Raw genomic sequence first — 23,502 nt, forward strand, 5'->3', positions numbered from 1 at the left:
AATAGTCCATTTAAAACTATTAGGAAGTTCATGATATTTTCTGTAGGAAGCCAGGTTATTTATCATACAATCATAGGATGGTTTGGGTTGGACAGGAACCATGAAGTTCATCCAGTCCAACCCCTGGCAGTGAGCAGGGACATCTTCAACTTCACCACATTGTTCAGAGCCCCATCCAACCTGACCTTGAATGTTTCAAGGGATGGGACATCCCCCACCTTTCTGGGCAACCTGGGCCAGTGTTTCACCACCGTCAGAATAAAAAATTTCTTCCTAATACCTAGTCCAAACCTCTCCTCTTTTAGTTTAAAACCATTCTGCATTGTCCTATTGCTACAGGCCCTGCTAAAAAGGGCCATCTTTCTTTTCAGCCCCCTTTACGTACTGAAAGGCAACAATAAGATCTCCTTGGAGTCTTGTCTTCTCCAAGCTGAACAACCCCAACTCTCTCAGCCTCTCTTTACAGGGGAGTTGTTCCAGGCCTTAGATAATTTTTAATTTAATTTTCATTTTTGATCTTTTTTTGATGCTCAGTGTCAGTTTGTTAAAATACTGAAACAAGATGGTTCACCTATCACAGCTTGTGGTGTACATGCAGAAACTGTTTTCACTTGCTCAGTCTACTTGTTGAGTTTTAGCTTCATTCAAATCTGAGAAGCCGACAAGAGATTCTTCATGTAGGAAAGCTTGTCTGGCCCTTACAGTCTGTGAATGAAAATGAGGGCTGTGGAAATGAGCTTTACTTGTTCTAGAATTTTAGAGGTATTTCATTGTAGTTGGTGCCATTGTCTCAAAAAAACCCACTTTATTTCATAAAGCTTTGTACATGCAATACGCATTTTTCAGGTTTTCTTTCTTCTCCCATATGCTTAGCACAGTGAAGTTGATTTATATACCTGAATACATGCTGTTTGATTTTAATTGAAAACCAGTTTTCCTCCAACTAGAGCTTATCACACATCACCAAAAAAATAATAGTAACTCAGATTTAAAGAATACTATAATCAGGTTTGCTGCAAAAAGGCTCTAAAAAGTACAGATGTCATTGAAATGAAAATTATTATTTAAATCATTTTTCCTCTCACTGACTTAAATGATTAAAGTTGCATATGTATATCAGTAAATTGAATCAGACTGGTCCTGCTATGAGTTCCCCACTGTTCAGTCCCAGAGAGCCTGAAGGTGGCTGGCAGCTGGGAGGGTGGAAATGCCTGCAGATGTTGGTAAAGGAGGAATCCAATCTGTCATCTTCACCCTACTGTGTGCAGCAAGAGAGCTGCGCTTCTGTCACTTCTACAACCACTGAACCTGGGGTCTAAAACCATTTAGTTGTTTATTCCTAGGCAAAATCAGGTTGCAAATGGTTCATTGTTCATTCTGGTGTGGTTTTGCTATCAGTCTGAGTCTTAACAGCAGTAGTTACAGGACAGAGCTCCATTGCCGGAGCAGCACCCAGAAGTCCTTATACGATTACAGTGTTTTCAAGTAATTTTTAACAAGTGTCAGCTTACATGCCAGAATCAGATGATTCTTGATTCAGGCTTGAGCGTCTTCTAAGGTGAGAGCTGGCAGTTATGGCAAATTATGGCATATACAAGCAGTGCCAGTTCCATAAAGGAAACCTGTGAGTAACACTATGGAACTTTACTTTTTCTCTTCAATGGTTTAAGAAATTCTATACATTAATGACACCTAAATTCCCTTTTTCATAAAACACTTGAAGTTTTATGTGTTAGCCTGAAAATCACCTTTTTGTCCAGGGTGTTAAAAAGCCTGCTGGACATCAGCAGGAGTTTATACAGCTGTGTGCTGCTTAGAGGGGCAGCATTACATGCTGGCCCCAGTGGACACCAGCGTGGTTCTTCTGTGGATTTAGGCAGACTCCAGGCTATTGTCATTTGGAACCTTAATGTGGAGTCCACTAAAAATTCTGTCATGATGTGGTTTAGCAGAATTACAAAAGAATTACTTACTTTTGCTATTAATGTGCTTAAGGATGACATAGTCATTTAGTAACTGCTTGGCATCTTTTATTATGTACAAATCTTTCTTACTGTATCAAGTACTTGTGTTGCACTTCTTCCCTTACAAGTAAAGGTTCAGGCTCCAGGAATTACTTACACATCTTCCGTCTGCCAGAATTCTGGCACATGCCCTTAAATGTTCTCTGTTCACTTGAGTTCATCATGTGCGTGACGAGCAGTGAAAGAGAAAACTTTCAGCACCTTCCATGTAGACAACTCTATGTCGGAATGACTTTGGTGGCAGTTTCCGTGCAGGGCTCGGCATGATAAGCCAGGCAGCAATCAGGTGGCAGAACTGTGTTTGGTGGTAACCACATGGGGCTGCCGTGGGGTTTCTGCACGCTACATGTGGACATGTCTGCATCGATCCACTGCTCGTGAGCCCTGACTAGGGACTGGCTGGTGGAAATGGGTTCTGCAAGTATCAGTGTGACCTTTTGCTGCTGGAGCATTACAAGGAGTCCTTGTGAAGCACGTTCCGAGAAGAGCATGAGTTTTGGTTCCCAGTGAGGCTGACAGAAGAGGCAGAAAGGCACAGAGCATAGTTATGTGGCACTGACAGCAGGGTGTTCCTCCTTCAACTGTCTCAGCTAAGGCTCAAGAGTAAGGTCAGTTGTAGGAAAAACTCTGTTAGGGCCCTTCTCTTTTCTCAGGGCATTCGGCAGGGCTGCCAAACGGTGCAGCCTGTTGGATTCCTGCTTGCCTAATTGATTCATCACTGTCTCCTTTTTCTTCTCTCTTCAGGTTATTTCCAGGATTTGTTGAACAAGTCAGAAAAGGTCCTTTATGATGCTTTTCCAAGCATGTACGGAGAATTGTACACTCAAAACATGAAGGTCTTCAAGGACTTGTACGGGGAGCTACGCCGCTATTACCGGGGCTCCAATATCAACTTGGAAGAAGCCCTCAATGAGTTCTGGACGCGCTTGCTGGAGAGGCTCTTCAAGCTGATGAATCCTCAGTACCATATCACAGATGAGTACCTGGACTGCATGGTGAAACACGCAGAGCAGCACAAACCCTTTGGGGAAGTTCCCAGGGACCTGAAGGTGAAGGCAACCCGAGCCTTCATCGCAGCACGCTCCTATGCGCAGGGCTTTCTTGTGGGCAGCGACGTGGTCAAAAAGGTGTCTCAGGTACGTTGGGGTTCTTCCTTCTCCTCCTCCATCCTCAGACTGGCAGCTATTGCTGTTGGAGAGAGGAGGGTTTATTTCTTTTACATTTTCATTATGAAGTTAGCAGGTATTTTTCAGTTTTATTAAGCAAACAGCTTGAAGGCCACCCGCCAGTGGAAGGGAGCAGCAAGCCTGGACTTCTACAGACACTGATCATGCGAAATAAGTGAGGTACAACTCACCGCAAATCAATCCTTACTTCATTTTAACCTTTGCAGCAGAGCGCTGAGGAGGTGTCAGTTGCCCAGGCTGTAAAGCTTTTGTGTTGCTTGCCTAGATTCCTCACGCAGCCCCAGAAGGGAAACGGTACGCCTCTAAATCACGCTGCCTTATTTTCCTCCTTGATGGCAATATGATGTAGGGTGTGCAGAGCTGACCTGCCACGATTGTGCTGGGAATACACGCAGAGAAATGCATTTCGACTGGCGGTGATGGGATTGCTGTGTTTCTTTATGTAGCTGTGTAGATTTGTACAGCTTCTGTCTACAGAGGGAGTTTGTCAGCTGTGTTGGGATCTTCAGGGATGAAAGGTGCTGTAACTGGTAAATGACCATGACTGAATCCAGAGTTTGAGGAGAAAGGGAATGGTCTGTATTCTTCACTGCAGAAGCAGCCTTTCAGAGTCAGAAGGTGGTGTTTGTCCTGACACAAGATCTTCAGGTGTTTCACACAGGTTACAAAGAGAAAATCCATGCTAAAAAATTTTTGCATACTGTATGTGGAGATGGCAATCAGCAGGTGTGAGAACCAGGGTGTGATTAAACTGTGAATTTAAAAATACGGAATCACAATTAATTTCCGTGGAAGGTAAAGCAGGGAAATGCGTAGCAGAGGACAGGACGATTTGGTGCAGCAAATCCAGACTTTGATCTCAGGAAGAAAGTTTAATGTGGTAACAGTGACAAATTCTTTAATTTAACAATGTGAGACTATAAAACTGTTCAGCCTTTGTACATCTCATTAACATCATGCTCTCCTGACACTTAAGATATATGAAAGGGGAGTTACACCATTGTGTAATTTTAAGGGGACCAAAGTAGAATATTTTTCATAAATCCTCTGAATGGCAAAGATTTCCAGCTCAATGTGTGTGATCCTGCCTGTAATCCAGTTTAGTGGGTGAAGCAAGCTGGCAGAGCAACTGCAGTCATGGTATCAGTGGAAAGAAAGGACCTGAGATACCAACATGCAGCATATTTTTCCACCACATTCATACAGGCTTCTGACCCCACTGGATTTTGATTCTGGTCCCTGCTTTCTGAATTCTCCTCCTTCTGAAGCATCACTTATCAAATGGGATGTGGAGTACACGACTAGTCACAGATCCTCTTCTCTCTTTCTCCCCACAACCCTTTCCTCCAGGATGGAGGGTCTTCCAGGAGGTCCCAACCATTCCTCTCTCTCAGAAGAGCACTCCCTGGACTTGCAGTTAGCCTGGCATGTTGCTCTTGTAGCACAGTCTGCATGAACTGAGTCACAAAACCTCAGCAAACCCTCCCTGAGAGCTGATTTTGTAACAAAGACCAAAACGAGCCCGTTTCCCCTCTCTTCAGGAATGTACATAGCAGTTTAGGCAAGAGGGGGTGACAATGCTGGTGGTGGCAAACCCATTTTCTGGATGCCCTGGTAGCCTACAGCTCTGTCTAAAGTAAAAGGCAGTTTTAGCCCCTTTGCTTTACCAGATGTGGAGTTACACTACTGCTAAAGGGATGTGAAGTGCTGAATGCAATCCACAACCAGTTTTAGTCCTTTTTCTATTGCTTTATACTTACAATGTTAGAGGAAAGTGTGTAGGGTATTATTTGATGGGTGGATAAGAAATCGGTTGGAAGGTCACAGTCAGAGAGTAGTGGTCAACAGCTCAAAGTCCAGATGGGGAACCATGACAAGTGGTGTCCCTCAGTGTCCGTACTGGGACCGGTGCTGTTTAATATCTTCATCAATGACATAGACAGCAAGATCGAGTGCACCCTCAGCAGGTTTGTAGATGACACCAAGCTGAGTGGTGCAGCTGTCACACCAGAAGGACCAGATGTCATCCAGAGGGACCTGGACAGGCTGAAGAAGTGGGGCTGTGTGAATCTCATGAGGTTCAACAAGGCCAAGTGCAAGATCCTACACTAGGGTCAGGGCAATTCATGGTTTCAATACAGGCTGGGGGCTGAGGTGATTGAGAGCAGCCCTGTGGAGAAGGACTTAGGGGTGCTGGGAGATGAGAAGCTCGACTTGAGAGAGCAATGTGCGCTCACAGGCCAATCATGTCCTGGGCTGCATCAAAAGAAGCGTGGCCAGCAGGGCGAGGGAGGGGATTCTGCCCCTCTACTCTAGTCTTGTGAGACCCTAGTTGGTGTATTGTGTCCAGTTCTGGAATCCTCAACATAAGAAGGACACGGAACTGTTGGAACGGGTCCAGTGGAGGTCACAAAGATGATCCGAGGGCTGGAGCACCTCTGCTATGAGGACAGGCTGATAGAGTTGGAGTTGCTCAGCCTGGGGAAGAGAAGGCTCCGAGGAGGTCTTATAGCAACCTTCCAATACCTGAAGGGGCTACAGGAAAGGGGCTACAGGGAGGGACTTTTTACAAAGGCATGGAGTCATGGGACAAGGGGGAATGGCTTGGAGAGCCAATTGGAGAGGCGAAGATTTAGACTAGACATAAGGACGAATTTCTTCACAATGGGGGTAGGCAGGCACTGGCACAGGTTGCCCAGGCAAGCTGTGGATGCCAGGAGGTGTTCAAGGCCAGGTTGGATGGGCTTTGGGCAGCCTGATCCAGTGGGACATCTCTCTGCCCATGGCAGGGGGTTGGAACTGGATGATCTTTAAGGTCCCTTCCAACCCAAACCATTCTATGACTGTAGAATTACTAGGATCAGAGACTGGGATTTGACTGTCCTGTCACCTGGTCTTTAAAAATAACTCTTTGAGATGAAATTTCAGCAGTAAGTGTTTTGGTCAGGAACTCTGGGGAAAACCTGTGGAACCACAGGCTCTGACACTGCAATCTAAAGCTTTGGCACCCCTGGGACAGATGTGCCATGCATGGATGGGGGTGTTGGGGCAACTTCTGTGTTCATGTTCAGGTCCTGCATCTGTAGCTATTCTTTCAGCACAAATTGCAGGTTTACCCCTAAGTTGCACAACACCAAGTGCATTTTTCATCATTTGTGTGAAGCAGCAGCTGCCAAAACAGCAGCAGCTACAAAATCCCTAGTGAAGGCCCATGGGGATGGGGTTCCCCCATGACGCACACCTCCTGCTGCATGCCAGGGCAAGAGAGAAGAAATAACCCACTTATGTTTAGGATCCTTTTCCTTGCTTATGAGACTGGCAGTGGCCCAAAAATAGCATTTGCTCCAACTCCAAGCTTCTTGTGAACAGGTGAAAGCCTTGTGCGAGGAGGCTCGCTGCCTGCCAGCTGCTGCTCAGAGATCCACACTTGGCATGAGCGATTGCCGCGCTCAGCCACGAGAGTGAGAACGTGCTCCTGGAAATATGCGGCGTAGGTGAATTGAAATACTGAAGGCAGGGAGGGGAAGCAAACTTGAGACGGTAAAACAAAATAAAACAATAGCAAAAAAATCCTCCAAGTCATGCAGTGTGATAAATGCGAATGTCTTTGCTGGTTTTGTTGTTTATTACTCGTTCCAGTGCTGCTCAGGCATCTAAGTCCTAGGTGAGGACTATTGCACAAAGCACTGAGGGTAGCAGAGGTGACCCTGTCTGCACAAGGGCACCCAAGAAGGGCAGAGAGCCTCCTGGGTCTCAGCACGGCACCCACGCTGCACTGCCAGCAGGGAGGAGACCTGCCTGTGCATGGCAAAAACTGTCCAGAGTCCTCAAATTCCCCCTTGGAGACCTGGACAACTTACAAATCTCATGTGAAAGCACAGAAAAAGTAAATAAATAATGTTTGATTCCAAAGGCAGGGAGAAGAGTTGGTTTAAAATGAATTTTGCACATCAGTCAGGAAGTGAGTTCTTAGGGCAATCTTGCCTTTGCTCAATCTTTGTCGCTTCTTGCTGCTGCATGTTAAGTTTCCCCATGATAGTGAGGATTTATGTGAAGCAACACCAGCTATGTAACCAAGAAACACTTAAATAATCAAATTTAATAGCTGTTTGCCTTTCATTTTCTTAGTAGATACACAAAAGGCTGATTCTCATTTGAGTTTGAAACAAAATATGATGATTTTCTTTACTAACTATAAGCTTTTTCACTAAATCCTGTATTTTGTTTCATCGATGAAGTTCGCCTATCAATACATTTTTATTTAAGCAATACTGTGTCTCGCAATATGTTTCAGCATTGCCTTTTACGCTTCTATGTTAGTGTAAGGTAAACGGCAGCTTTCTTGTGTACCATATGAGTAATTTAAACACATGGTGGGTCAAACTGCATTTGGATAGAAACTGAATTCCAATTAAAAAGGCCCCAAAATAGAATTTTATAAGTGTTTCTAACAGTTAAATGCATATGCTGGATACATATGGAAAACAATGTTTATCTAAGCATGCTTTACATTTCCAGCATGTCTATAAGATAGAGAAGACGGTATGGTCACTCCTGATCCTTGTGTTGTTCAAGGGTGTGGCCAGTTCTCATACCCCACTTTTTTCCATAGCTTGGAAGGATATAATTGACTTCGTTTTTTCAGCTTCCAGTTGCTTTCAGGTGAAGTAGGCATAAAATTGACCTGACTGAATAAAATGAAGAATAATTGTTTTTACACACTTACGAAACCGCTGTGCAAGGTGCAGTGAACTCCTGTCCCATGTGCGCAGTGGACACATCTCCATCCTTTCAGTGGCTTATCTTTATTCAGCACATCAGCAGCAAGTACGTACAACCATAAATAATGTTTTATTTTGCTTAAAGGATCTCACGTCCATAATAAATTTAAGCATTTCTCTAAATTGGCTGCCTCCTGATCCTGAAAAGACAATACTAGTGTTCGTAAATAGCTGTTACGAGAATGTTTTTTCATGGCACTGGCGAGTGGCAACGTCATCCTATCACCACATTTATTTCCTCTTCAGTAGATGTTATCCCACCTCTCACTTTGGAGCTATGACAATGACTTGGTGGCAGGATGTTCCTGTGCAGAGCCTGGCTTTGCCCCAAGGAGCCATAAGGTACCACAGTAAGTTCTCTCCCCCTCTGGGAGCAGCTCTCATCTGGGACCTGCTCCCATCGAGAGAGGTAGCGTTTTCCTTCAGGGAGATCGTCTGTGTGCTGGTATGGGGGGATGCAATAATAAACCTTCAGACGCTGCTGCCTGTACCTATAGACAGCTCTGTTGGGTCCGATGCTGCCTCATCCAGGAGCTCAGCCTCAGGCCTGGCCTCTCTTTTAAAAAATGAGAGGAAATTATATGAGAGGGGTCCTGCGGGATCTCCATGTGGAACACAAGCAGTGGGGAGCAGCGGGTCCCACATCACCAGCAGGGATGGAGGCAGGATAGAGCTCACCCCAACTAGATAAAAACAGCTTCTGGAGAGATTTGGTTGTTTTTTCCCTCCTGCTGGCATTGGAAACCACCAGTGGGGCATTCCGAATACGAGCTGGTTGGTGCCTGTGGTAAGAGTTTGTGCTGCTGCAGCCCAAGCTGCAATGAATCGGTTAGAAAATGCCACAAGCAGCCTTTGCAGGTCTGGCTGTGTTCAGGAGGAGGAGAGTCCCAGGGGCTCAGAAACCTGTGGTAGCCCAGAGCCCCCTGCCTGTGCACACCTTCTTAGACTACGAGCTGAAATAAGCTCTTGCACCTTCAGGGACGAGTGCTTGCAGCAGTGCCTGTGGATGCCAAGGGCTCGGAAGCGCCCTTATTTGCTGCCATCAGTGTCCCCTCTGCTGAAGCATTGCATGTTTTCTTGCCCAGCTGTGCCTGAGCAGTTTCTGTGTGGGATTGCATGGCTCAAAATGTTTTAAATTGAAGTCCCAGTCATCCCGAGTACCTCTGCAAACCCAGATATTCCCTTCCCTGAAGTGGCTGTGCTCCCCGAATCCCCAGCCCGCCTGTCAGCTGCCGCCTTGCTTTAAACAGCTTGGAGCAGCAGCTCCTACAGCCCCCACACACACTCGCGGCTTTTTTTCCAGTGCTGCTACATGTAAAGCTAGAGAGAAAGGTTTGCAATACAGTGGAATTTGTTTGGATAGATCCAAATTGAGTGGATGGGGAGCATGCAGTCTTGAACATTTCCTTATGTCTGTCACATATTACTTTCTAGTATTTCTATCTGTTATTAAGTTTAAATCACAACCCTTCAGGGATAAAAACCCACGGGTGTTCTGAATATAATAGAAATAATGCAGGCAAGCAGATATATGTCTCTCCTATTTATTGGGTGGTTAAAAGTCAATTAAATCTAGTTTTCAAAGGATTGAAAATTGTACCAGCTGGAAATAACTCCATCAGATGAACAGAGCAGGGAACGTGTTGAATAGGCAGGTGGTGGCTTGCAGTATTTTCCTCCAGAGGGAGAGGAACATGACAGCAGTCTGTCTTTCCACGTGAATCTTCTTCATTTTAATATCTGAGGGCAGTTAGGCACTACTCAGGAATGTGAAGGCGTGGATCCTTCTGGTTAGCTGTGGGTCCCATCCTTGGGTCTGGTGTCCCTCGCAGACTGTACTGTCTCCTGGAGCCATCGTCACTGCCCTCTGGAAGCGCCCTCACCGCTGCCTGCAGAGGGAGACGGGGCCGACTCTGCTCCCCTTTTCACTTCCCCATGTTGGCTGGATTAGCCTATACCTCTTTTTTTTTTTTTTTTTTATGTTTTATTTCTGAATGTGCAAAATGCCCATTTGGCTGCTGGGCTGACAGGGCTGGACCCAGGCAGTCTGTTTGGCCTCGGGCGCAGCAACAGCTCTGGTTTGCTGGAGCATGAAGGGCACGAATTTGGCATCAGCCTCCATCCTTTGTGTCCCTCACCCTGTGCTGAGCTGAACATAGCGAGGTGAAAGCAAGAGGGTCGCCGAACCGCAGGGTGATTTGTGCCCTGCCCGTGCACCTGCACCCGCTCGCTTTCTGATCCCGAGTGGCGGTTCAGAAAAAGGCTTGATGTAACTTGAATGATAGGCTTGGTGAGGCTTAAAACTCTCAAGGACTTGTAGATGTGGATTTGTGGGAGGAAGATGCGAAATAAGGACTGAAGTGATTATACATTTCATTAGACTTTGAAAGAATCATATTTCCGTCAGCCCTGCAGCTGTTTCTTTTAGAGTTTTATTCTGAAAGACTGGAAAGCTTGGTTTGTTTAACACACGTCAAGGTGCTAATTACATCAGGGCTGGCATAAACATGCACAAATCAACTGCTGACCATGTGGTGGAGGGAGCAGGGTCTGCTCTCCGTGACGGCTCCCTCAGTAATGGTGGAGGGTTGGGAGCTCCTGCAGCTCCCGCTTCTTTCACCAGGGAAACTGGGCACTGATGGCCAGCGCACATGGCCCTGATTTCCAGCTTGCACGCGTGGAGTTGCAAGTGACAGCACAGCCCTGGTTGGTTTTATCACAGTATTTCAGGCTTCTTCTGGGAGGAGACTGTAAAAATGAAATGTTTCCCAACGTGAAATTGCCGTGTTGCAGATAACCCCAATTACGGAGCTCACCAGCTCCCTGGTGAAACACAAACTTGTCCTCCTGGTCCCGTTATTGTTGTAAAACAGAGAGAAAGGCTGCTTTCTGAGCCTGTTCCTGGGCTCTTGTTCATCCCACGGGCAGCTTGGTAACGCTCCTCATCGCCAGCCTGGCAGGACCCGCTCCCCTGCTTGGCCCAGGGTTTGTAGCTGCTGTTCTTCATCCTGACAACTTTATCCCAACTGTACAATTCCAACTCAGGGATTTGGGGTAATTGGGGTGCCTCTGAACACCCACCTGCGTTTCCCAGCACACACAACCTGATCTGTGAGTTGAAGAGCTGACCTGTTTTCTCTTGAACATTATCGCAGAATGGGTTTTTCACAGCTGGCAGGAAAATCTTTCCTTACTTTTATCACACGCCTTTAGATTATGCATGAGCAGATGAGTGAGGGTGCTACAAATGCCTGCGTAGCTGTGCTCAGCCCCCAAAGCTCCAGCTAGAGGTGCTTTCTCCAGGTCTCCAGCCATGGGTGATCTCTGCCTGCCTGTAGAAAGCTGCCTGCTATGTGCTGTCTTCAAAGCGTCTGTTGGTTTGGAAACTTCAGTTGCCCAATGTCTCTGGTGGGTTTTCCAGCCCAGAAAGCCAACCATGTGCCAGGCTGCATCCAAAGAAGCATGGCCAGCGAGGCAAGGGAGGGGAATCTCCTCCTTTACTCAGCTCCTGTGGGACCTCACCTGAGGTGTCCAGCTCTGGAGCCCTCAGCACAGGAAGGATGTGGACCTGTTGGAGCGGGTCCACAGGAGGCCGTGAAAATGATCAAGGGCCCATGTGAAGAGAAGCTGAGAGAGCTGGGGTTGTTCTTGGTAAAGAGAGGCCTCTGGGACACCTTATTGCAGCCTTCCAGTAAAGAGGCAGATAAGAGAGATGGGGAAAAACTCTTTCTGAGGGCCTGTAGCAGTAGGACAAGGGGTGATGGTTTTAAACTGAAAGAGAGGTTTAGACTAAATGTTAGGAAGAATTTTTTTACGCTGAGGGTGGTGAAAACCCTGGCCCAGGTGGTTCAAAGAGGTGGTGGCTCCCCCATCCTGGAAACGTTCAAGGCCAGGTTGGATGGGGCTCTCAGCAACCTGATTGAGTTGAAGATGTTCCGGCTCACTGCAGGGGGTGTTGACAAGATGACCCTTGTGGTCCTGTCCAACCCGAACCGTTCTATGATTCTAACTGGTGCTTCTGGAGGTTAGAATGGCCATTTAGACAGTAGGTTCTTCTACCTGGAAAAATATACCTGCCAGTTAGCGCTGTCACATTTTGATATATATCTGACATCTCTGGAGGTAATTTGTGTTCACCCCAAGCATCCTCACATCACGCCAAAACCACAGCCACGTGCCACAGGTCACCGCACCCACCTTGGGTCTGCACTGCTTCTTGGAGGCTGGAGCCAGGACGTGACCAGGAGAGCAGCTGCACAGTGGGGACATGTCCCTGTTTTGTGAACACCACCCTGAGAATGCAGAGAGATCCCTGTAGGTCACCCTCACAATGCCTTGAGCAACAGTTTTAGAGGGGCCAGATCCCGCAGAATGACAACTCTGCTGACCAGCCTTAGTGACTGGTTCAGCCGTGTCCCTTCATCCATGGCCCTGCCTGTGTCCCTGTGACAATCCAGGGGGTTGACAGCACTCTCCAGCAGCCTGGATTTGTCACCCAGGCCTCTTCCTCCATCCCCAAGTCTCTGCCCTCTCCCCAACCCTGGTTCCGCTGGGAAGCAAGTCCCAGATGGCTCACAGCAGCCTCGGGGGAATGTGCAGGGGAAGGAGAGTGAAGGAAAAATAAAAATAACAGCAAGAGCTCAGCTTATTTTATTGGTGTTAAATGCCTTTCAGATGCACTGAGAGGCCAGGGAGGCAAGAGGCCCATCACATTGCAGGTTTCTCATTTGCTTTTGAGACAGGCTTCAAAAGGAGGAAGGATTTGGGTTTGGTTTGGGTTTTTTTTTTTTGTTTTCCTTGTTTGAAGCCAGCACTTCAAAAGCAGCATCTGCGGCTTGACTGGAGGTTCTGGGCACCAAAGGAGCCGATCACCCCCTGATGGGCACAGCCAGGCTCACCCCTTGCAGCCAGGCATGCTGTGCCCAAGAGCCGGTGGCACAGCCCAGCTGCGCACCATCCTGCTTGGTACTGCCACTGTTAAAATGATTTTCCAGATGCCTGTGACTTCCTAAAGCTCAGCCTTTCCCAGTGCTCAGGAAGCTGAGAAGGAGAGGGAGGGTCACTGCTTGATTAAAAAGACCCTGTAACTACTGGATGTTGTGTACGGAGCTGTTCCAATGCTAGGTGCTTTTTGGTTGTTGTTCCTCTCTACCTCCCACACTTCATTCTTCGATCTTTCCAGCCACCTGAAAGGAAATAATTGGCTTGGATTAAAAAATTGCTTTTTGGAGTGAGAAGGATATAGCAGCTTTTAGTTAGAAGAGACAGAGTGCTTGTGAAGATTCAGTGATCACATCATCAGTTACATGGTCCTTTCTGTGCCCTGATATTTCTCAGGATGCTCTGAAGGCTCTTGAATAATTTCCAAGCAGTAGGCATTCGAGTAATGGCAGAAAACACATCTCTTTGCACCTCTCTGTTCTCGTGTGTGACCTGCCAAATGAGGTCCCAGCTCAGAAGGGTAAAGAACTTCCCACTGTTGTAGATTCAGAGAGGTCTGTTGTCAGGCGAGGAGGAATTGCACCCCCTTTTGCATCCCTTATGACTTGCACTAAAGTTTATGCTGAAAAGAGGTCTACAAGTCAGTGGGTAGTGTTTGGAAAGTCAATGTATAACCTGGGTGGGTGCTTTAGTGGGCAAAAGAACTGGTGGGGCTGAGAGAGAAGTGCCCCATGGCTCTATCAAACACGCTTTTGTCACCTGTGAACATGCGTATCTGTGCAAAGATAGGTAACTTTGGTTGAACATACAAATCACAAGCTTGATTTGTTCTTTAAATGCGTGGAGGAAGGATAAGAAAGCTTCTTGCTATATTCTGGGAAAATCTAGCCTGTTTTGACCAGAGCGCTGCCCTGCTGCTGTGTGTCCTGCAGAAGCTAAAGCCCTGGCCATCCCCATCTGCACTAGAGCGTCTTCAGTCCCTCAAGTGTCTGTGCAGAAGTGTCACACCTGCTGGAGATTGAATGCTTTCCCTCTCTACAGGTAGTTTTGCTTCCCTGTGTCTTCACTTCAGGAAGTTCATAACTGTTCGGAAGTTCTGATTTAGGTCATATGATAACTTAGCACCTCCCCACAAGGAGATGCAGGGAGACAGAGAGGGTGACTGCTTGTTATTCCCGAGTCTCTTGTGTTTCTGTGATTCTCTGCTTGAAAGCATATTAATAAATACATGGCATGGGCTTTTTTTTTATTTTGTTAGAAGCCTTTCACACTGAATGTTTTTCTAAATTGGCTGGGGGGTGGCAAGGAACCCAGCTAATGACTAATCCCCCAGCCCATCCTCTCCGCAAATTGCTTGCCATAGTCGTTAATTTTACTGTAATTGATTTAAACATTGCTTAGAAGGAGGAGAAATGATGGAATGAATGCCGCACTGAATGCTGAGGATGTGTTCTCAATTTTCTGTTATATTTTCTCTGCGTGCTCATTCTCTGCTGGCTGCTGTGCAGATGCCAGTGCCAAATAGTCGCACGGTGAGCCCCAGCTCAGCAGCCGTGTTGGGTGGATGTGCCGTGAGCCATGCAAACCAGAGAGCGCGCTCCGGACCTGTCTGATCTCTGGACCTGTCTAAGACGTAACACAAGACACTCTGCAAAGATGTTTTGCTCTGGCAAAGCTCTTGCCTCCAGCAATTCACATCTGGTCCGATGGCTCCAACAATAAAGCCATGGGGCATGTCAAGCTTTGGAAAGCAAGCCATGGAAAAGCACAGAGCTCAGCTACTTGCTACAAGCCACAGTCACGGGATAATACCTGATGACGACCTTCTTCAAATGTCAGCTCTTATGGTGGAATGGGGCTTTTTATGCAGCAGCCACCTGTTCCCGTTACATTACCTCATTGCTACTCAAATCCAAGTGCTGTATCCCCCAGCTGTAAAGTAGTTTTTAATTCAGTGATATATCCTCGATACCAATTTGTCCCCTATTTTGCGTATACTTAGAAGATAATGCTTTTTTACTTATCACTTCATCACTGGACTTACACTTTGAGGGGCTGTACCCACTGGCAGCACTGGGATCAGAACAGAGTACATAAGGATTTTCAACTCACCAGTGACGCTGGCACAGTGTGTTTTTAAAGCTCAGTTTAGCTTTGTGATATTTATTTTATACTTTTTGACAACCTGAAGGAGGAGTGCCCTGGCTCCAAGCTGTACCTCTCAGTAACCATGTTTTCTCAGAACCTTAGGAGATGGCTTTCCCCTATGTATTGTGCATTTCCTCTTGATATCTTACTGCAGTTTCTAGGTCACTGAGCTAAGAAAGGACTATAAGTGCCACTAAGGTTAAAGGAGAACCATGTCTCCTTGAAGAAGAACCAGGCTGGGCCAGGTTGATGGTACTTAGAGAAATCAATTATTGTCATGTAATGTCTTCCTGCTGTGCTGGATCCTATAAAAATGAAGAGGTGATGTTACCTTTCACTCCGTCTGTACGAGTTTGAGTGCTTCTGCTTTCAGGCCACCTGTGAGGGATAGAGGACATTGCGTATTGATCTGTCAGTTATTGAAAATCTGCACTGGAAAGCCAAAGAGGCTCTTCATCAGGTCTAAGCTGGCAGTTGCTGGGCAGGGGATAGGTCAGAGCGTTTCAGGTTCTTCTAAAGGCTGAAGAGTGAAAGCAGAAGCACAAGGATGCAAAGAGGTCTCTGTGTGCAGGTGCAGGTCAGTCTTGACTTTTGCCAGCTGGAGAAACTGCTTCCCGCTCAGTGTAGAGGTATTTATCTGGAACAAGCTGTAGTGGAGGATGCATGGTCCCAAGGCTCCAGCCTGAGGAGCGGAGAACCCCGGTGCGCTGCTGGAGCGGACTGTGCCCCAGATGGAAGTAGGCAGAGAGCTGCAGTGCTCTCCTGGTTGTGTTGCTGTATCCCTACAGGGGAATCTCAGTCCCTTCTGAGTACACCTGAAAAAACCCTGAAAGTTTACTTCAGCAAACTAATCCACAATGACTAAGAGATGTCCTTAATGTGCTGCAATTCCCCCATGGGGACGATGCAGGGTCAGGGCTGGAAGGGGCACGCGGAACCCCAAGCCTTCATCCCTCCTCTGCCCTGTGTGGAGCAGAAGTCCATGGGGGTGGGATGGTGGAACAAGAAGGAGCTGAGCTCTGGCCAAGCAAAGCATGCTAAAATACCCCTCTGAAAATTCTTCTTTCTGCCCTCTCATCCCCCTGTTCTTGGTTCGCCCTCTGCAGCCTGCCTGTGAAAAAGGAGTGCTGCTGCAAACAGGAGCGGTTTGAGTTGTTCTTTGGGGAAAGGGAGTGGAGCTGCAACCTCTTCCACCCTACAAAAATTAATACTTATCGTATCTGCCAAGAGATTAAATTAAACACTTGGCACCTGCCAAATTCAGCGGAGCAACAGCTGGTGATGGATATATCACCCTGCTCCTCTTCAGAGGGAGAGGCTCCGGGGCAGAGGCGAGGAGCGATGCTGCAGAGTCTGGGGCAGCATGGCACATCAAGACACAAGCCACCTTGCAATAGTGACGGCTGGAGGTCATGCACAGCTCCTCCCCTGACATCCAGAAATGATCCTCACCTGTGAAATCAGCTTTCCCCCACGCTGGGCGCTGCTGTTACCTGGTGCTCTGCCCATACCAGCTGCCCCAAGAGCTGCAGGGACAGAACACAGCTGCTCTCTGTGGGCACCGGTTGTGGACCCAGGCGGTGGGTGGGTTTGGCTGGCTGACAGCCCATGCAGATGTTAGGGGGAGGTGGTTTGCAGGACGGCAGGCAGCTGTCGGCATCGCAGGGAGCCTTGGCAGCTGCCCGCGCTCACCAGTTGGGCTGGAGGGCAGGTGGAGAAGGTGGCGCTGAGGAGCAGGCGCCTGCTGCAGCTGCCTTTCTGTGTCGGTGGCAGGGTACGGGTGGCCCTGCAAGGTTACTCTCCGGTGGCAAGGGAGCACTGTGTTCAGGGTGGGAAGGTTCTTCTCTTTTACTGGAAAAGACACCCACAAAAATAAATGCAGAGACCAGGATAAATTCTTGCAAGCAGAAGCACTTGTGAAATCCCCACAGGGACTGTTGTGTCATTTGAATACAAGCTCACTATGGTCACCTGGGTAGCTCCAGTGCAGTTACTGGGTTTACACTGGACTTTGAAGCTGAGCATGGTGGAGTTGTTTTATTGAGCTAAGATCTATCACTCACCTGTCTGCGCGTCCCCCACGGCCTCTGGCAGAGTACCACATGGCTATGTTCTCTAGCTGCTGACACCTGTCCTCTTTGCCACTGGCCCACCCCACCCCCGGGCTGTTTCCCACTTTCCCGACTCTGCATTCCCACTTTTCAACCAGAGCACTTCAGCTCCCTCCACCCCAAAAGGCTGCGCGATGCAGCCAGGGAAGTTTGTAGGTGTAGGCAAAACCATCCTGCTGCTCCCTGGTTCTCATCCGTACTCTGGGAAGTCCCATGTTGTAGTGTCCAGGGATGTGTGCTGCATCTCCCGTGATGCTGCAGAGGTTACCCATGCTCCACAGCCCATCTGGGTGAGCCGGGACAAGCTGCAAACAGGGCGTGCTGGTAAAGCACGGAGACAAGCGTTGTGTGTGAGACCCGAGTGCCTGTGCAGGTTACATGCTCTGATTGGAGCTTCATCGTATAATTCATGTTCAGAAACGCTCTGTGCGGGGAAGGAGGGGGTCATAGCTCCTTTCCAGCTGCAATCTCATGGTCTCTGTGTAAACGCTCTGGTTTTGAAAGGTCTTCAGCTACAGCCTGTGTTAGCGTTCAGTGTGTTCTCGCCTTGTGTTTTTCAGTCACTATTCAGTCATGGTTATTTTAAACCCCGAGTCAAAAAATAAACTGTTCTTTTGTTTACCTGTCACTCTGCTTTGTTGCATCCCTTCTTAGATGATTGAGAACAGGAGACAGCGGTGCCCTGGCAGGCTTTTCCCAGGGATGAAGCTTCCTGTGCTGTGCAGCGGGACAGAGCCTCCATCTCCTGGTGGCAGAGCCACATGGCAGCCGAGTACCAGAGTCTGTTTCTTGTCCCAGAACGCAGGCAGAAAGATCACTGAGGCAGCAGAATGAAGCCTTGGTATTTGTGGTGATTCATGCAAGGCTTCAGTCCGCTTGACCATGGAGCACGTTTATCCACAGGCATCTCAGGGCTTGTCCTGGCTGCTGAGGCAGGGGAGCCGTCTCCATTGGGTTCTGTCTCTGAATCACAGAATCATAGAATCATAGAATCACCAGGTGGAAGGGACCCCACTGGATCATCGAGTCCAACCATTCCTAACACTCCCTCTAAACCGTTGTCCCTCAGGCACTTCAGTCCACCCATCCCCTGGCGCAGCTTCAGGCCATTCCCCCTTATCCTGTCCCCCTGCCACTTGGGAGAAGAGCCCAGCTCCCTCCTCTCCACAACCTCCTTTCAGGTAGTGGGTAGAGAGCAATAAGGTCCCCCTTCAGCCTCCTCTTCTCCAGGCTAAACAACCCCAGCTCTCTCAGCCGCTCCCCGTAAGACTTTGTCTCCAGCCACCTCACCAGCTCATTGCTTCTCTGGGACACACTCCAGAGCCTTGTGTGGTCCTGAAGAATGTTTCTCATGACGTTATTTTAGTGCAATTCCTGCCTGATGAAGCATCAGCACTATCCAAACATCTGTTTTCAAGGCTGGACTGGAAGTGAGGTGCTACCATGCAGGCAGTTCCAGGATGTGGGGAGGCTTAGGGATTTTCTCTCCAGCACCTCTCCTGAGGATATCTCAGAACTGAATCTTCTGGAGTCCCCCAGAAGAAACTTAAAAGGCCATAGCACAGAGGGACATGGATCTGTTGGAACAGGTCCAGAGGAGGCCACAGGAATGATCAAAGTCCTGGAACACCTCCCCTATGAAGAGAAGCTGAAAGAGTTGAGGTTGTTCAGCTTGGAGAATACAAGACTCTAAGGAGACCTTATTGTGGCCTTTTCAGTACTTAAAGGGGGCTGATAAGAAAGATGGGGGAAAAACTTTAGCAGGGACTGTAGCAATAGGATAATTTTAAACTAAAAGAGGTTTAGACTAGATATTAGGAAGAAATATTTTATGCTGAGCTCGCCCAGGCTGCCCAGGGAGGTGGTGGATGCTCCATCCTTGGAAAGGTTCAAGGTCAGGTTGGATAGGGCTCTGATCGAGATGAAGATGCCCCTGCTCACTGCATTAAAAAACAGGTGATCCCAGCAGCTCAGGGATCCGGTTTAGCAGTGGACAGGTATCTTTGGACTCAGTGATCCAACAGGTCTTTTCCAACCAAACAATTCTATGATTCAGCATTGCACCTGCAGCTCAAGACTCAGGCATTTTTCTGTGTCGGATTTGCCCCTTCCTTCACTTTTCCGTCTTTGGGCACCCGTGAGTGCCGAGTCCCTGGTACCAAGACAGGCAAACGTGCAGACGGGTTTATTTTTGTAAATGGTTTTAAAAGAATGATGAGCGAATTGCAAATGGATCTCAGCAAAGATTGGAAAAGACCACAAAGGGGAAAACAGTTTAACAATAAGACAGGGAATGGCTGAGCTCTGCCAGCATCTCTGCAGGATCTGCCACGTTGTTATTCCTGCCTCAGCTTACGCTGACAGCCCCTTCCCTGTGGCAGTGGGACCCTGATGTGCTGCACAGGCTGCTGCTCCCCTGCCCTCTGGGCTGTGCATCTGCGCTGGCTCTGTGCTCATAGGACTGGAGTGGTTTAATTAAAGGTAGCAAAGACACCTCCAGGATTCATCTCTGCAAAGCATCATGCTGGCACGGTGCAGAGGGCGCTGCGAGCCGGCTGGCCACAAGGGGGTCTGGGCTCAACTTCACCAGAGAGCAATCACTTCCCAGCATCGAGTGCTCTCAATTGCCTGTATCATTTAAACTGTTCAATTCTTTCTCCCAAACACCATTTTCCTTTCCAAAGATGCCAGCTGAGATCTTCCCATGTCCAGGCTCCTGCTGTTGCATCCCCTGATGGAGACGGAGATGCAGTTTGTGGCGGGACACCTGCGTCTGCCGGGCAGTGACAGCAAACTCTTCCTGCAGAGCACGTGGCAGCAGCGGCTGGTTGCAGGGGCTCCGGGGGCACACGTGCACTGTGTGTCACAGCCAAGGGTACAGCCAGCGGGTGCCCAGGCAGTCCTCGTGGCCACCAGGCCTGGCTGGAAGGGGGATGGTGCTCAGGACATGCTTTTCCTGGAACTCTGGGTTCAAACACAGCCTGAGGAACTAACAGGTGCCTGAGAGGTCCTGTCGCCGTCACAGGGATGACACCCAAGGAAGAGTGGAGGAAGGAGAGGCAACGAAAGGGGAAGCTGCTTTCCTAGGGCTGCACACCCAGGGAGCCGTGCTGCCTTTCACATCACACGAAGCTCCTTCACCCCGGGAAGGTTCACCGACACGCACCCCTGACCAGCCTGTGTGCCTGACTCTGATCTGTCTCCCCCAGGTACCTCTCAGCCACGAGTGCACGCGTGCCATCATGAAGCTGATGTACTGCCCGCACTGCCGGGGCATGTCCAGCGTGAAGCCGTGCAACAACTACTGCCTCAACGTTGTGAAGGGCTGCCTGGCCAACCAAGCAGACCTGAACACCGAGTGGAAGTACCTGATGGGTAAGACAGCTTTCTTCTGCTGCAGCACAACTGCCTCTCACCCCACCTTTAGAACTCTCTGAGGCAGTGTTTGGCGAGTAAAGAAAGGACTGGTGGGGGTTCTTTTACGCTGCAGTTTTTATGTCCATGATCTAATGCCTAGAAGCTATTGCAGGACACTTTGCTGGGGCTTTGGTACCATTAGAAAGGGACACTGCTCGCTGTCTAAACAAGGATTTATTGCCTGTGCTCATTTGGGATTGTCCACACTTTGCATTCAGGTACTTCTTCCTTCCCTCTCAAGTGTTGAAGCTGGGACAGATGTGGTCACCTGCACACTGTCAGAGGTGCCTCCTCATCCATAGTAGAGCTCTTGTGAGAGCACAGGAGAAGCACTTGCTGCCATCCTTGGGAGATAACCCAGAGACATGAAGCCATAAAATGTTTCTATGGGTGGAGAGCAAAAGGATCAGAATCACATAGTATGGTAACTTCTGTTTGCAAATGACACTAAGCTGGGTGGAAGTGTTGATCTGCTTTAGGGTAGGGAGGCTCTACAGAGGGATCTGAACAGGCAGGATCCATGGGCTGAGACCAGCAGGATGAGGTTCAACAAGACCAAGTGCTGGGTCCTGCGCTTGGGCACAACAACCCCGTGCAGCTCCAGGCTTGGGGAAGAGTGGCTGGAAAGCTGCCTGGAGGAGAATGACCTGAGGGTGTTGATTGACAGCGGCTGAACATGAGCCGAACATGGCACAGGTGGCCAAGAAGGCCAATGGCATCTTGGCTTGTATCAGAAATGGTGTGGCCAGCAGGGGCAGGGAAGTGAGCATCCCCCTATATTCAGCACTGGTGAGGCCGCACCTCAAAATCCTGGGTTCAGTTTTTGGCCCCTCGCTCCAAGAAGGACATTGAGGCACTGGAGCATGTCAAGAGAAGGGGAACAGAGCTGGGGAAGGGGCTGGAGAACAAATGTTATGAGGAGCAGATGAAGGAACTGGGGTTGTTTACCTTAGAGAAAAGGAGGCTGAGGGGAGACGTTATCACTGTCTACAACTGCCTGAAAGGAGGTTGCAGCAAGGAGGGTGTTGGTTTCTTCGTCCAAGTAACAAGTGATAGGATGAGAGGAAATGGCCTCAAGTTTTGCTAGGGGAGGTTTAGTTTGGATATCAGCAAAAATCTGTTCACTCAAGGGTTCTCAGGCACTGGCAGAGGCTGCCCAGGGACGTAGTTGAGTCGCCATCCCTGAGTGAATTTAAAATACAGGTATATGAGGTGCTCAGGGATCTGGTTTAGTAGTGGATCTAAACCATCAAATTTAGGGTTGGACTTGATGATCTCAAAGGTCTTTTCCAACCTAGGGATTCTAGGATTCTAGGATTCTAAATGGAAAGAGATGTCTTAAACAACTACATGGGGACGTGGAGAAGTTAGAGGCATTGCCAGGAATGGGAAAATAATATTTGTATTTTAAAGAAGAAAAGAGCTCATTTCATTTTTATTTTGTCACTCAGCTAAGATGATGGATATTTTGAAACGGGTTGTACATATAGAGAGGTGTCCATTTCATTGAGTTTAAAGCCAGAAGTACTGTGATAGTATGGTGTGATCTCCTGCACAATACATGCTGGAGAACTTCAACCAGGAGCTTCTACAGGGAATTATGCTTTGCCTGATCAGACTGAGTGTCTCTTTTAAGAAGACCTGAGATGTCGCTCAGCTGTTTTTCAAAAGCCTGTGGCTCTTGGTTTAAATGTGAACTACTGAAAGTGGTTTGTGGAGCTGATGGACATGGTTTAAGGCTGGTGAGGGTCTGTGTTTAGAAAATTGTGTAGTTATGTTACAGTGCACATCCTCTCCCTGTCTGCAGCCCACCCAGGGAAGGTTTGTTTACAATGGTGAAGCTCTCATTCCTCCTTGTGCCCGCAGGGTTGTACATTTAGAGCTGGAGTGCTCTGAGACCTGAGGGAGCCTTGATGTTTTCCTGGGCTCACAGAAGGCAGGATCAGAGGAGATGAGCTTTGGGCTTGACCTTTTCCCTTGCCTTGGCACCCACTGCCTGGCCAGCAAAACTACTAGCTCACTAGCCAGCTGCACCATGATGGGCTGGCTCAGGGTTGACACGTAGTGGTGTTAATAAAAACCTCGGTGCAGTTCAAGGAGTGTCATCTGCCTCTCAAGGGACATTGCAAAATAAATACTGCATGCAGAAGCTGGTGTACGTGCTCGGTGAGGTGTGGTGGCCGGCTGCCCCCTCGCTCTGGAAGCTAACGAACCAAGCAGCAACTTCCTGAGGCTAATTGGAAATGCTCTGCATAAGAGTGACTTGAAAGTTCACTGCAAAAGAAGAGGAGGAATATTCCTTTCCCCATGGGCTTACACCAGGACTTTGATGGTGCTTTGGCCTTTCTGACCAGAGCAAGCCAACTGTTACCTGTCACTGCTCTCCTGGAAGGATGACTGCCTGTCTCCTAGAGCTCAACACACAGTTCTCCTTGATTGATAGGGGGACAGATTTCACACTTATTTTGTCTTCTTCTTCCCCAAGAGACACTGTCAAGGGGTGATGGCTAGGAGGAAATTGGAACTTCTTTCAAATTGCAGTTGTACATTTTAGTGTCAGAGGTCACAGTGTGATCAGGGACTGGAGAAAGACTGGAGAGCCAAAGGTAGCACTTCAGTGGCACTGTCCATTCTTCACCCTTCTCCAGGCCCTTCTGGAGAGGATTTTGTTCACTAAACAGAGAGTTTCTCTTTCAATTTGTCAAATTAGAGCAGGTCAAATTACAGGAGATTTTTATAGTAAGTGATTCAAACATAATTTATCACTAGTTTGGGGGTGTAGCCTTTGACTTAAATACTAAAATTATCTGGAAAATACAGTCTCAAAGATGACACCACAACCCCTGAGTAGCAGGAAGGTTAAACCGTAAGCTCTTTAATGTTGCAGGAGACA

The 23,502-nt window shown here is 48.2% G+C and overlaps 1 protein-coding gene across 1 annotated transcript in view; it reads left to right on the forward strand.

The window, feature by feature from the left end:
- Positions 1–23,502, forward strand: part of GPC1 (glypican 1) — a 237,583-nt gene that overhangs the window by 199,081 nt on the left and 15,000 nt on the right. The window contains exons 3-4 of the mRNA XM_054074276.1: positions 2,769–3,160; positions 20,402–20,567. Coding sequence (XP_053930251.1) covers positions 2,769–3,160; positions 20,402–20,567 — 558 coding nt within the window. The remainder of the gene's footprint in view (positions 1–2,768; positions 3,161–20,401; positions 20,568–23,502) is intronic.

Source organism: Cuculus canorus, chromosome 9 (genome assembly GCF_017976375.1).
Source record: "Cuculus canorus isolate bCucCan1 chromosome 9, bCucCan1.pri, whole genome shotgun sequence".
NCBI classification, from domain to species: domain Eukaryota; kingdom Metazoa; phylum Chordata; class Aves; order Cuculiformes; family Cuculidae; genus Cuculus; species Cuculus canorus.